Source organism: Peromyscus californicus, unplaced genomic scaffold, assembly GCF_007827085.1.
Source record: "Peromyscus californicus insignis strain IS unplaced genomic scaffold, ASM782708v3 Scaffold_2__1_contigs__length_46816999, whole genome shotgun sequence".
Classification (NCBI taxonomy): Eukaryota; Metazoa; Chordata; class Mammalia; order Rodentia; family Cricetidae; genus Peromyscus; species Peromyscus californicus.
The window spans coordinates 27391456-27406509 of NW_026294540.1; the positions used below are offsets into that span (position 1 = coordinate 27391456).

Genomic DNA, 15054 nt, shown 5'->3' on the forward strand with positions numbered 1-15054 from the left:
TTATGTTCATGCCACAGCAAATATGTGCAGAACAGAGGGCAGTTTGAAGTAATCAGGCTTGTCCTTTCATTATATGGGACCAGGGAATCGAACTCAGGTCATCAGACTTGGCAGCAAGCACCTTTACCATCTCAGCCATCTTGCCGGCTCTAACACCTGGGGTCTTAGCATGCCTCTCTATCTTGTCTTTCAGCCCTGCTGTGCCTGGTGGCATTGGTCCTAGCCTCTCTAGGCCGGGCCTGGACCCTCGTGGTCCTCTACCTGGCCTGGCTCTGCAGAGATAGACACACACCCAGGATGGGGGGTCGCCGTTCTGCCTGGGTCCGGAACTGGGCAGTCTGGAAGTATTTCCGAGACTACTTCCCCGTCACGGTGAGAGTCCCAGAAAGTGCGCTGGGTTGATGATGGATGGGTGGGGTCTCAAAAGAGACAAATGCAGGCATCCCCTCCCCCAACCCCAAAGCTGTTCCTCACTGGGAAACGTGATACATCCGTAATAACCTTTGTTCCCCAGCTGGTTAAAACGGCCGCGTTGGATCCATCTCAAAACTACCTGTTTGGTTTCCACCCTCACGGGGTCCTGGTTGTTGGGGCCTTCAGCAACTTCTGTACGGAGGCCACAGGCTTCTCTCGCCTCTTTCCGGGTCTCAAGCCACATTTACTCATGCTGCCGTGTTGGTTCCAAGTGCCTCTCTTCCGAGATTACATCATGACCAGTGGTAAGGAAGCCCCTTCTCAAGATCCCCGGGCGCGGGAGGTCACCTAACCTTTCCTATCCTGGGTGGGGGTGGGGGCGCCTGTGTTCACCTCTGTCTTGGTGGTATTTCTGTACACCCCACCCTTTGTCTTCCCCACCCAGGTTTAGTCTCTTCTGACAAGGCTAGCGCTTCCTATCTCTTGTCCCACCCCGAGGGTGGCCAGGTGGCTGTCCTGGCTGTGGGGGGTCCCCTGGAGGCTTTGGAGGCAAAGCCTGGAACAGTGAGTTTGCGACTCCGGAATCAGAAAGGATTCATTAAATTATCCCTGGAACACGGGTGAGGAGTGGGCGGGCGTCGGGCAGGGGTGTATGCACCGGAGCTGCCCTGCAAGAGAGGAGTGTGGAACCCCGCACCTTCAGGCCCCAGCAGTCAGGCGCATGCGTCTGTTTCTGCTCCTCCAGGGCTTGGCTGGTGCCCATTTTCTCCTTTGGAGAGAATGAGCTCTTCCGGCAGTATCCCAACCCGCCAGGCTCCTGGGTGCGGAGGGTGCAGGAAGGTCTTCAGAGGATGCTGAGTGTGGCCCTGCCTCTCTTTCATGGTCGCCTGGGTCTCCTGATACCCTTCCGTGTGCCCATCCACACTGTGGGTGAGTCATGAATCTCTTCCATCCTCTCCCAGGAGGGGGACTGTTCCCTTAAAGCCTGCCTGCCATCCCAGCTCTCTGGTCCACGAGTCTGGCACTCATCCCCCAAGCTGTCCAGCCCGACAACCCCCCCCTCCCCGTTAGTCGGAGATTTAGGGACATCTTAAGAGTCAGTCTTCTCCTCCTGTTCCTTCCACAGTGGGTGCCCCAATTCCAGTCCAGCGAAGCCCGAGGCCCAGCCGGGAACAGGTGGACCAATTGCACGCGTTGTATGTAGAGCGGCTCACCCAACTGTTTGAGGAACACAAGACCCTATACGGTGTCCCTGCTGATCAACACCTTGTTCTCACCTAGGCGTGTCTGTGTTCCTGTGTCCTGGCCTTCCTGAGTGACTGCGAGGGGTGGGGGGTGAAATTAAACGTGGGAATAGACAAGAAGCATTTGTGTGTTTGTACAATTTCGGGGGAGGGAGAGATAAGCCACAGGGCAGGGGGGCCCCACTGTCCCCACTGATCCTGGTAGCCTTGACCACTCCCAGGGACCTGCAAACAGATTGCCTTCCCCGGGCCTGCCTGCCGGCATATCTGGGTCCTCCTGCCCTGCCTGGCCTGTATGTGGGAGATCAAAGTCTCAGGTCCACACTGTTGTCTGGGTCCCTGTGGCCCAGTGGGTGGGCTGGCCAGCGGCTTCTTGCCTGCTCCCTGCCTTAATGCCTCAGTCACCAGGGAGGTGCTATCCCTTTTCTATACACTCTCTGTTCCTGCTCGGGGCTCCTCCCAGTAACGTGCCCAGACTCACTGACCAAGGAAGTTCAAAGGTCAGTATATTCGGAAGATTTTTCTAAACCTGTCGGTGTAGAAAGATTTTCTCAGGTCCCTCCGGCCCCCAGCGGTCCAGAGTTCTTCCGGTCCTGTCTAGCTCTGGTAGGGACAAATCTCTCTCATTTACAGCTGCTTATAAAATAATCACTTAGAGGCTTAATATTATTTACATACTGTATGGCCTATGCAGGCCTCTTGCTAGCTAGCTCTTACATCTTAAATTAACCCATTTCTATTGATCTATGCTTTGCCATGTATTTCGTGACTTTACTGGTGTGCTGGCATGTTGCTCCTTGGGCAGCAGACTGGTGTCTCTCCAGCCTCTGCCTTTCTATTTCCTGTCTCTCTCCTTGGATTTCCCACCTGCCTCTAAGCTGCTTGCCATAGGCCAAAACAGCTTATGTGTTAACCAATGGGAACAATATATATTCACAGCAGGTCAGTCCAAGAAGGAGCCTAGAAAGTTCTGGGGCTCCAGGTCCAACATCTGATCACCCCAGAAGTGAACTGCGTCCTGTGAGATCACAGCCCCAAACCTTCATCCTCTGTTTCCTAGGTCCTGGAGTCCTTGTCAGACAAAGGGAGTACTGGGACCTCTGTCCCCATATCTCCTCTCTTCCCTCTCGCCATGAAAACACCTCAGAAGCAATGGCTTGAGGTGATAGGCGCCTACCAATATGTGCTCACTTTTCTGTTCATGGGTAAGAGTGACTGGAGAGGCGTGGGGGTGGGGCAGGCATGGGGGCTAGGAAAAGGGGATTAGAGGCCGTATGGCTGGGCTATTACCCTTGTGGGTTCCAGGCACCAGGAAAGGGACAGAGGAGACCACAGGGCTGCTCAGCAGGGGTGGAGGAGAAGGAGCAGGTTGTTTTGGCTGACTAAAGCCAAGTCATCTTTCTCTCTCACCCAGGCCCCTTCTTCACCCTTCTGGTCTTCTTCCTCCTTTTTACCCGGCTCTGGTCCTTCTCTTTTCTCTACTTGGTATGGTTGTACCTGGACTGGGACACGCCCAACCAAGGTAAGTTTTGGACAAAGGTCTCCTCGGGTCGTGAGACATGTTTTGCCACCCTCTGTGTGTATGCACACGCCTGTGGGGTTTTGGTTTTCTTTTGCTTTTAAATGTAAGCGGGCTCACGTGGTGGGTTCACTTGTGTGCACTGGTGTTGCGTGTTGCCTGTGGGGACCAGAGGTTGATTCCATCACTCTTCCACCTTGTTCCCTGAAGCAGGGGCTCTCAATCAAACCCAGAGCACACTGATATGGCAGTTTTTGCTAGCCAGCCTGCTCTGGGGGATTCCTGTCTCCACTTTCTGAGGCTGGAATTCCAGTGGCTTCCAGGCCCGCCTGGCCGTTACATGAGTTCTGGGGATCCGAACTCTGGTCGTTTTGCTTGCCTGGCGAGCACTTAACCCCTGAGCCATCTGGCCTCGTCCAGAAGGTACAGGTTTTCCCAGGGAAGTCTTTCATCCCTGCCCCCATCTCTCTGTGTGCAGGTGGAAGGCAAGGCAGGTGGATGAGAAAGTGGACAATTTGGAAACACCAAAGAGATTATTTCCCGATCAAGGTGACGAGTCCAAACTCTTAAAAGACAGTTGGTCTCCTTCCTCTCTGTCACCCACTCACCTTCCTCTGTGCTGGAGCCTCTACTGGATTGGATGTCTGAGCTCAGAATGGGGTGATATGTGAGAGTGAACCCTGGGACCTTGAACTTTGAACTTTGGGGTAAAGGGCAGCTCTTTCCAGCAGTTATCTTGTGTTCTTGTTTTATTTTTATTGACTTTTGAAATTTAATTTTTTTTTAAGTTTACATTTTACTTATTTGGAGGGTGGGGTAGGGGCTTGCGTATGCTACAACAGTGCCTGTAGCAAATAGATTTGGGAGGGGAGGGAGGGGGTGGGGTGGGGTGAGGGTGGGGGGTGTTTCTCCCATCACGTGGGTCCCAGGGATTGAACTCGAGTTGTCAGACTTGGTAGCAAATCTCCTTTACAAGCCCCAACAATCTCACCTGGCCCTGGTCTTGCCTTCTGTGCCTCCTTCCTCCTGACGTCTTCCCAAACACCTCAAAGCTACTGAAAACCACAGAGCTGCCTCCTGACCGGAACTACGTGCTGGGTGCGCATCCCCACGGGGTCATGAGCACGGGAATCTTTTGTAATTTCTCCACGGACAGCAATGACTTCTGCCAGCTCTTTCCCGGGCTGCGGCCTTGGATCGCCACGCTGGTGGGACTCTTCTATCTTCCTATCTATCGAGACTACCTCATGTTCAACGGTGAGCCTTCTTATCCTCGCCTCGTGTCAACTTGGCACAGCCTAGAGCCCCTTTGAGAAGCGAATCTCAATGGGGGGCTCCCCCAGATCAGATCGGCCTGTGGGGGACTGTCGTCTTGATCGTTAGTTGATGTGGGAGGACCCAATCCACAGTGGGCAGCACCATTCCCTGGGCTTGTAGAAGAAAGTTAGCTAGGCAGGAGTCTGCAAGTGAGCCTGTAAGGAGCGCTTCCTCCGTGAGCTCCTGCACCGACTGCCCGCAGTGATGGACCTGCAACCTATAAGCTAAAACAACCCCTTTCCTCCCCTCAGTTGCTTTTGGTCAGAGTAAACCCAGTAACAGATGCAAGGTGAGAGCGCCCATGGATTGTAGGCTGTCCCCTCTGTAACTGACAAGATCCTCACACAGCAGACCCCTACTTCGGAAGGAGAACTGGCTTGAGCACTGGTCCCACTCCGAGGGGGACACCAAGTGTGTTGTACAGGATCCTGGGACTGCAGAACTCAGAAAGGATCAGGACATGAGGCTTGCTCTCTCTGTACCAAAGACTGGCTGTGGGAGGGCTGGGGAGCAGGGGAGAGGGTGGTGACAGTCCCCTGCTTTTGTCCACAGGGCTGTGTCCTGTGAGTCGACAGAGTCTGGACTTCATTTTGTCACAGCCCCAGCTTGGCCAGGCAGTGACCATCCTGATTGGGGGCGCCCAGGAATCCCTGTACGCGGTTCCGGGGGAGCACTGTATCACGCTAAGGACACGGAAAGGCTTCGTGCGCCTGGCGCTAAGGCACGGGTGAGTGGGACAGCGGATGCTTCTCAGGTCGGGCGTCTGCTTTGTAACAGGGTCTCGCGTAGCCCAGGCTGTCCTTGAACTCACCCTGTAGCCAAGAATGACTTGGAACTTCTGATCCTCCTGCCTCCACCTCTTGAGTACTGGAATTACAAGTGTGAACCATCATGTCAGGTTTACACTGTGCTGGAGGTGGAACCCAGGGCTTCATGCATGCTAGGTGAGTATTCTACTTGATAGGTGTAGATAGGATAGGTAGGTATATCTATATTGCATGCATGCACGCGCATACACACACACACACACACACCCCACACACACAGGAGGCCATCAGAAGGCATGAGATCCCCTGTCTAGAGTTACAGGCAGCTAGCTGTGAGCTGCTGAACACATGGGCTGGAAACCCAACCCTGGTCCTCTGTAATAGCAAGTACTCTTAACTTCTGAGCCATCTCCTCAGCCCCACACCTGGATTTTTTATTTTTATTTATTTATTTTTTCTCTATTAAAGTACTTTATTCTTGACATTCAGATTAAACAACTTCAGTTAATGTAGGTGATAAAGCACAGGTGTAGGACAGTGTTTTTTCTTAGATAGCTTCCTGGCTGAGATGAAACTAATTCCATTTTTAACCGCATTGGCATTTCAAAACAATATATGAGTAAGTTCAGAGTTCTATGTTTCAGACTGTTTTTAAATGTCAATCTTAAAGGAAACCAGAGTAGGCCACTATTACACTTCTGCTGTTACTCACTTGTAACCACTGCAAAGTCTCTGAATATTCAGTTCCTTTTTTTTTTTTTTAATGCCAAATGTTGTTTATTGAAGGAGGGAAGAGGTCTTAAATACAGGCTTACAGCACAATGGGAGAACCCTGGAGGGCAGAAGTTCGCTACAGATGTTTTACAATCTTGCATCTAAGCTGTTAACACCCATTATGCAGGATACACAGACAAGGAACTTCCCTTAAGCATTCAGGAGGGTAGAACCCAGCAGGGAATTAGCATAGGGAGGATATCAAGGTCAAGGTCAGTAAGCAAGGCAACAGTTACCCAAAACGGGGGCCAGGACCCTACAGGTCCCCCTTTTACTAAAAAATGAGCTTCTGACTTAGGTTGCGTGGGATGTCAGCAGGTCACCTTACCCGTTATGGAGACGCCTGCCCAGGCCACACAGGCGCTCTGTCGTAGGTTGGTGAGTGCCCCAGACATAACCCGTCTCTGAATACTTATTATCATACAGGCTCAGTCGTGTGTGAGCTGCAGAGTTAACTGCTGCCAAAGATCTCAAAGTGGTGCTGGGCTTGCAGTCTGTGTGTTCGACACAGAAAAGACCAACAGAACACCTGGATTTTTAAAAATGTCCTTTTATTTTTATGTGTGTGTGTGTGTGTGTGTGTGTGTGTGTGTGTTTGCCTGCGTACATGTCCATGGGCTATGTGTGTGCAGTGCCCAAGGAGGCCAGAAAAGGGCCTTGGATTTTCTGGAATTGGAGTTAGAGACAGTTGTAAGATACCCTGTGGGTGCTGAGACTCAAGTCCAGGTCTCTCCAGCCCCATCCCTTGCATCTGGATCTTAAAACGTAGATTCTAGGAATCAAGCTCAGGTCTTCACTGTTCCACGGCAAGCGCGTCACTGGGCAGTATCCCCATACCTTCACCCCTATTTCAAGGCGATGCCTTGGCGCCAGGTGTGGTGAGACAGGCCCTGAGTCCCAGCATCCTGGGAGACTTAGGCAAGAGGAGACACACGTACTAACCACAGCAAGCCTTTCTTCCCAGGGCCTCCCTCGTGCCTGTGTATTCCTTTGGGGAGAACGATATCTACAGATTCAAGTCTTTTGCCCCAAACTCCTGGCAGCATCAGTGTCAAGTTGCCTTCAAGAGACTCATGGGATTTTCCCCTTGCGTCTTCTGGGGCCGTGGTCTCTTCTCTGCCAACTCCTGGGGTCTGGTACCATTTGCCAAGCCTATCACTACTGTGGGTGAGTCTGGGGGATCTCTGGGGAGGAGAGCCACTGTCCGATGTATTTGCAGCAAGAGAGCCGTCTCACCCACATCTCCCCCCCCCCCCCCTGCAGTGGGCCGCCCCATCCATATACCCCAGTGCCTCAAACCCACCGAAAACCAAGTGGATCATTATCACCAACTCTACATGAAGGCTCTGGAGCAACTGTTTGAAGACCACAAGGAGACCTACGGTGTCCCCGCTTCTACCCACCTCACCTTCCTCTAGACCTGAGACCCTGGACCCTGGGCCTGCAGACTTCCACCATGTCATGCTCCACTACTTCATAAATGCTAATTCTGCAGGCGAACATGTCCAGACATGGCCATCCCCATCCCAAGGTGCTATAGAATGTCCCCCACCCCCTAGTCTGGGTCTCTGGTCTCTTCCCACTGAGTCTTGGCTGGTTTTTGTTTTTGTTTTATTTGTTTGTTTTTGGTTTTTTGAGACAGAGTTTCTCTGTGTAGCTTTGCACCTTTCCTGGAACTCTCTCTGTAGCCCAGGCTGGCCTCCAACTCACAGAGATCCGCCTGCCTCTGCCTCCCGAGTGCTGGAATTAAAGGTGTGTGCCACCACCGCCCAGCATCACCACCGCCCAGTGTTTTTGTTTTGTTTTGTTTTTTGACCTTGGATAAGTCACTATCCTATTTGCCTACGTTTTTATTAACATATGTTAATTATACACAATAGTGGGTCTCATGGTCCTCGAACGATGGCTCAATAGTTAAGAGCACTTGTGGTTCTTGCAGAGGACCCAGGTTGGAATCCCAGCACCTACATGGAGGCTCACAACCACCCATAACTCTAGTTCCAAGGGATCCATTGTTCTCTTCTGACCTCCACAGGCACCTGGCGAGCACAGAGTGCACACACATTCACGTAGGCAATCACTCATTCCCATAAAATAAAATAAATAAATCTAAAACTCTCAACTATCACAGTCTTTTTTTTTTTTTTTTTAATGGTTTTTCGAGGCAGGGTTTCTCTGTGTAGCTTTGGAGCCTGTCCTGGAACTCACTCTGTAGACCAGGCTGGCCTCAAACTCCCAGAGATCTGCCTGCCTCTCCCTCCCGAGTTCTGGGATTAAAGGCATATAACACCACACCCATCACTATCAGGGTCTTTTTGTTTGTTTGTTTTGTTTTAGTTTTTCAAGACAGGGTTTCTCTGCATAGCTCCAGCTGTCCTAGAACTCACTCTGTAGACCAGGCTGGCTTTGAACTCACAGAGATCTGCCTGCCTCTGCCTCCTGGGTGCTGGGATTAAAGGTGTGCACCACCACACCCAGCATCTATGGGGTTTTATTATGACATTTTCATACATGTATACAATGCAGCATTTGATCATACTTACACCCACAACCCTCTCTTGTCCCCTTTCCTTCCTCTTTCCAACTAGTCTTTTTGTTTGCATTGTTTTGGGGACCTAGTAAGTTTCATTAGAATTATTTACAGAAGTGTGGGTCCCTCACCAGTGACTACACTGTTGAAGGGAATGTCTCACCCTCCCAAAGCAAGCATTAAGTTCCACCTCCACCCTCAATTTTGGAGGCAGGGTCTCATTATATACCTCTTGCTGGCCTGGAACTCACTATGCAGACAAGCTGGTCTCCCACGCTTTGGGATTAAAGGTGTGACTACCACCACCCCTATTGTGAGACAGATTCTCCTGTGACTCAAGCTGGTTTTGAATTTATTATATGGCTGAGGTGGGCCTTGAATTCCTGCTTCTCCTTTCTCCACTTTCCAAGGGCTGGAATTAGAGCAGCTGTAATCCTTGCTGAGATCCCCCTCCCTCTCTAAAGGAGGCCAGCAGCTTAGCTAAGAACTGGCAGGTGCCCAGCAGTGGTGGCAGATGCCTTTAATCCCAGTACTCGGGAGGTAGAGGCAGGCAAATCTCGGTGAGTTCAAAGCCAGCCTGGTCTACGAAGTGAGTTTCAGGACAGTCAGGGCTACACAGAGAAACCCTGTCTTGGGTGGGGGGAGGAACTGGCAGGCTACAGAATAGAGTTGAGGAGGAAGGGCAGCTTTGAAGGGTGAATAGAATTTAGGAAGAAGAAGTAAGGGTAGATACTGGAATACCAGGAGCTAAGCTTGGGATCTGTCCTGGAGTGCATGACTTTGTCCCCAGCATGTGCGAGGCTGAGGCAGGAAGATCATGGCTCCTACAGCAAGATGGGAGGCGGAGATAGAAATCCCCCTGAAAGTTCATAGGTCAGCTAGCCTGGCCTAGGCAATGATGAACAAGAGACCCTGTGGTGATCTATTGTGTATCAAATAAAGCTTGCCTGAGGATCAGAGGGCAGAGCAAGCCACTAGATTAAACATAGAGGCCAGGCAATGGTGGCATACACCTTTAATCATAGCACTTGGGAGGCCAAGCTCCATCACACCTTTAATCCCAGTATTTGGGAGTCACATACCTTTAATCCCAGCACTTGAGATCTCCTGCCTCTGCTACCAGTATTTGGGAAGCACACAGGCTATTCATCCCAGCACTAGGAAGGAAGTGAAATGGCTGAGCAGAGAAAGGCATATAAGGGGTGAGGAGACAGGAACTAGAAGCCTTTTTGGCTGAGGACTCAGAGGCTTTCAAACAGGATTCGTGGAGTTGGCCATGTGGGACGTGGCAGTGGCTGCCTCCTTTGTCTCCCTGACCTCTCAGCATTGACCCCAATATCTGGCTCTGGGTTCTTTATTATAAGACCATTTTAGGATTCGTGCAACAAGACCCTGTCTCAGACAAGGTGGACAGCCAGTACTGATGTCGAGTGTGCGCCCACATTCACACAAACACTCCCGCACAAGGATTGAAAGCAAAACAGGAGGAAACGCGTGCCTGGTACTAGTAAATCCGGCCAAGAACCAACAGTTTGGAGAAGCTCATAGGCCCCAAGGGTGAGCCTAAAACAATCACATTGCTAAACAGATATATTATCACACTGCCCTCTAAATTCATGTATCTCCATACGCATAGATGAGCACAGCCCCCAGACCTTATCAGCAAAGCTCCTTTGTGTAGCGGACAATGGTTAAGGTAGAAACTTAACTGATCAAAGCGAAGAGAACAGGGTCAATGGAGTGCTCAGCCCCAAATGGGACACCATCTGAATGCAGGGACCCTCTAGGAAGAGGGGAGCAGAAGACCGTAAGAGTCAAAGGTCAGGAGTAAAACAGTGTCTTCTAGATGCAACGGGACACTGCTCTCATGAACTCACACCAAGTGTGGTCGCCCGCACAAGATCAAGCGGGCCCTGAAGGGTGAGGGGCCCACAAGACCCCACCCCTAGCCGAGGAGTGGTTGATAGCTGGAGACTTCTGGAGAGGGGAGGGAGAGGCAATTTTCTTTAAGGGTGTCAACCCTAGTAGGTAGACCTATTCCAGTGGATCCGTCCACACCCATGAGGATATGGGCCCCGCAAATTGGAATCGATGAGTTGACAGAGAGAGAGAGAGAGAGAGAGAGAGAGAGAGAGAGAGAGAGAGAGAGAACGAAGTTCAGAGGGGATGTGGGGTAGGGGATGGATGGGGAGGAGAGAGAAGTCAATATAATTGAAATACATTATATGCGTATATAAAATCCCCCCCATTAATAAAAGGATATTATATTAAAAGAAGTTTTAAGGGCTTAAAATAGGGATGGAGACCAGAGCAGAGTCAGTGGGGGTTCACCGCCATTGTGACGGCACAGCATGGATAAAACGAGGGGTGAGATCTGCTGTCTTGGGGTCCTCATGCAGTCCCAGCGTCCTTTCTCTTTGGCTCCGTCTGTTCACTGGCTTTGTGTTTGCATCCAGGACGAAAAGCAAGAGTGACTTGTCAGCTGGGCCTGGTGACGCATGCTTGCAGTCTCTCGGGATGCTGAGACAGAAGGATTTCTTTAAGTAGGAGGCCAGCCTGAGCTACACAGTGAAATCCTGTCTCAAGTAATAATAATAATAATAATAATAATAATAATAATAATAATAATAATGATATCAATTTGTTTGAATGTAATCAGAATGCAACTCTATTTGTCATCCACTGTCCTGTAAAATGTATTCAGGGGAAGGGTTTTCTTGTGTCTCCAGGTGAAAATTTGGGCAAATCCACAGCTTACGTTGGTCCTCTTCAGATAGGAAGTTGTTTGTCTTCTTTTTTTAAAAGACAGAGTCTCATGGAGCCCAGGTTATCTTTGAACTCACCGTATTAGGAGAGGAAGACTTTGAATTCCTGATCTTCCTATCTGTGCTGGGGATGAACCCAGGGGTATTACGTGTGTGATGCACAGACACTCTACTGACTGAGCGTCTCTCCAGCCCTCCTGATATCGTTTTTTGTTGTGGTGTGTGTGTGTGTGTGTGTGTGTGTGTGTGTGTGTGTGTGTGTGAATATGCATGCAGATTGAGGCTAGAGGACACCCAGCATCGTCCTCCATTGCTCTCGGTCCTGTGCCCTCCAGACGGGGTCTCACTAAAGGTGGAGCTTCCCGTTTTGCAGCTCAGCTGCTGGTCAGCAGCACCGGCCATTCTTTTGTCTCTGCTACCTCTAGGGCTGAGGTTACAGGTACGCAGGGAGGAAGTGTGTCAGAAGATTCAAACCCTGGTGGGCTTCAGCCCGGTCTTTGGAGCAGGAGGCCTGCCCCTACTGGCTCCAGTTCTCCAGGGCCTGCCTTGTTACTTTGTTATACACCTGAAATAAGCCCATGCCCCTGGTCCCCCTCCATACCCCCATGTGCCCCACGACCCCTGTCTCTCCCCCTCATCTCCTCCCCTCCTTTCTCTCCTCTTTTATTTGAGAAAAAGGTTCATGTAGCCCAGGCTGGCCTTGAACTCACTACGTCACCAAGGCTCCCCTTGAACTTCTATCTCCACCTTCCAACTTTTGGAATTATAGACCCTGCCACCACGTCTAGCTCATAGGAAGTTCTCTCTGGAAAAGGACAAGTGTCAGGTGTTGTGATATAATCTTTTGTACATTATGAAGATGCATCACTGTTGGTTTAATATAAAGCTGAATGGCCAATAGCTAGGCAGGAGAGAATAGGTGGTACTTCTGGGGAGAGAGAGAAGGATGGGAAGAAGAAAGGGATTTTTGCCAGCAGACTCAGAGGAACTTGGACGTGATATACTGAGAAAAGGTAAAAGCCACGTGGGAGAAAGTAGATTAATAGTAACAGGTTAATTAAAGTTATAAGAGCTAGTTGGAAACAAGCCTAAGCTAAAGGCCAAGCTTTCATAAGTAATAATAAGTCTCAGTGTCATTATTTGCAGGCTGGCGGTCACAATGAGAAAGTGCTACTACATTTGGCACCCAACGTGGGGCACAAATCGACCACCCTGGGGTTAAGAGTCCCGTGCTCTACTGACTGAGCTAGCTGAGCTGTACTTCTTTTGAGTGGCCTTTACCCAAGCTCCCTCCCCTTCAGTGGGTCAAATTCCTCAGACACCCTGGCATGGCTGTTCCATCTAAATTAGCTTAGTACAAATGTCTTTCATTTGATGAGACGTAACCTGCCCAAAAGGGAAACTCCCCAAAGTTAGGGTTGGGGCAGGGTTTTGTTTTTGTCTTTCCAGGAGAATAAAAGCATCCAACTAAAGAATCTAAAGACCACTGGCCAAATAAGACATCTGAAGAAGAAGGATGAATCATTCAGAGAAAATGTCCCAAGAAAAAGAGTAAATTGGCTTAATGGTATAACACATTCCCAACAGGAAAAAATTTCATAAATCTTCCCAAATGTTTGTCTCTATGTTCTCTACAGACATATAAGGCAAATGGTATGTTTGTAGTCTCAACTCAATTAAAAATTAAAGCTGGCTTTGGAGTTGGAGTGTGGCTCTCTTCATCTCTAAACCCAAGCATGCTTGTTAAAGGAAAATCCAAAGTCTCTGTCTCATGTCAGAAGGGCCACCTGGTATGGGACAGAAGAAAATCAAAATTAAGGGACTATTCTATTGCCACTAATCTTGTAATCCCTGAGTTTATTTTGACTCTTTAAAACTTTTCTTAAGGTATAAATACTATCTCAAAATTTATAAATAGATACATGTTTAAACTTTCTGCCATGATATTAATGGATATATAGAGTACTAACTAATTCTAGAAATAGGCTTCATCTAGCTTCCTGTACATGATTCCAGGCTTGAGTCTGAAGCAGGTAATTAGGAATTAAGCTTATGTATCCCAGGTGTATTTAATAGTTTTTGGTCCTTTAACCTCACTGAGATCTGTTGCATATGACATTTAAAATGTTTAAATTTTCTGCAATGAACTGTGGCCATTTTTTTCTTTTCTTTTTCTTTTTTAAAAAAATATTTATTTATTATTATGTATACAGTGTTCTGCCTGCATGTCTCCCTGCAGGCCAGAAGAGGGCACCAGATCTCATTACAGATGGTTGTGAGCTGCCATGTGGGTGCTGGGAATTGAACTCAGGACCTCTGGAAGAGCAGCAGCCAGTGCTCTTAACCTCTGAGCCATCTCTCCAGCCCAAGTAGATTTTCTTTAAGGCTTATTGGTTGTTGGTTTTTTGTTTGTTTTGTGTGTGTGTGTGTGTGTGTGTGTGTGTGTGTGTGTGTGTGTGTGTGTTCCCCATGTGTGCTGCTGCCCAAGGACGACAGAAGTGGGTATGGCATTTCATGGAGCTGGAGATTTTGTTTGTTTGTACCCTTCTCAGTCAAATTAGTGCTGATAATTGGATGTTCCCTCATTTTGTTGGCTTGATTTGTTCAGTAACCCATAGTTGCAATCAGTTCAAGAGTTCAGCACTTTGGGGTTGGGGATTGAGCTCAGTGGTAGAGCACTTGCCTAGCAAGCGCAAGGCCCTGGGTTTGGTCCTCAGCTCCAGAAAAAGAAAAAGAAAGAAAGAAAGAAAGAAAGAAAGAAAGAAAGAAAGGAAGGAAGGAAGGAAGGAAGGAAGGAAGGAAGGAAGGAAGGAAGGAAGGAAGGAGAGTTCAGCACTTCTCCCTATGCTTTGGAAACTACGACCATTTCTAACAGCAACCTTTGATGTCTCCAAAAGGATGACAGAGCCCCACAATGATGATTCCACCTGGATTGTGGTAAAACCACTAAGCTGATCAACACCACCCAAGGATCAGCTTTGGACTACAAACTGCTCGGGACAGTTTGAAGGTGGTTAGCTAAGATGCTCTGACATCATAGACTACTCCAGTCAGAACTTCAAATAAGCCCTGCACTTTCCCATCACCCCGAGACTGGATAACAACTAGCTCTCCCAGGACTTGGTCTTTATTGCAATTTTTTTCAGGGTCTCTTAAAGACACCATTGTCCCCAGACAACAGGAAGTAAGTTTAAGAACACAACTCCCACATTCCCAAGAGATGGGGTGGGTGGTTTTTGGTCATTCAGTGGATGTTTGTCATCATTTAGGGGGGTTGGTTACAAGTTGTTATGGGTCATGGTCATGGAGGAAATGAAGCAAAGGAGATTTGATTCAGGGATCTCATTCTGAAAAGACAACTGTGGGATACAGGAGTGACAGGATAAAGGGTAGATTATTGAACCACTTTTTTTTTTTTGGTTTTCGAGACAGGGTTTCTCTCTGTAGTTTTGATGCCTGTCCTGGATCTCATGCTGTAGCCCAGGCTGGCCTCAAACTCAGAGAGATCCACCTGGCTCTGCCTCCCGAGTACTGGCATTAAAGGCGTGCGCCACCACTGCCCGGCTATTGAACTACTTTTAAACTAAAAAAGCAACTACTAATCTCAAATACTTTACGCTGGTATGGATTTTTGTATATTGATACAAATTTAAGGTTATTTTTGTTATACTGTGTATATGTTTCTACTCTTATTCAAAATACTTTTTGTATGCCGGGCGGTAGT

The 15054-nt window shown here is 49.0% G+C and overlaps 2 protein-coding genes across 2 annotated transcripts; both read left to right on the top strand.

Moving 5' to 3' along the window:
* The first annotated feature begins 66 nt into the window (after positions 1-66).
* On the top strand, positions 67-1706 carry LOC128120617 (2-acylglycerol O-acyltransferase 2-A-like). The gene is made up of 5 exons (XM_052754771.1): positions 67-372; positions 515-719; positions 860-1034; positions 1160-1344; positions 1541-1706. The coding sequence occupies exons 1-5, from the start codon at positions 298-300 to the stop codon at positions 1693-1695; spliced, it is 795 nt and encodes a 264-aa protein (XP_052610731.1). The 5' UTR covers positions 67-297; the 3' UTR covers positions 1696-1706.
* Positions 1707-1734: 28 nt separating this feature from the next.
* On the top strand, positions 1735-8130 carry Mogat3 (monoacylglycerol O-acyltransferase 3). Its single transcript, XM_052754770.1, has 7 exons — positions 1735-2863; positions 3073-3180; positions 3656-3726; positions 4230-4434; positions 5047-5221; positions 7000-7202; positions 7299-8130. Exons 1-7 carry the CDS (start codon positions 2791-2793, stop codon positions 7451-7453), a joined length of 990 nt encoding a protein of 329 aa, XP_052610730.1. The 5' UTR covers positions 1735-2790; the 3' UTR covers positions 7454-8130.
* The last annotated feature ends 6924 nt before the right edge of the window (positions 8131-15054 follow it).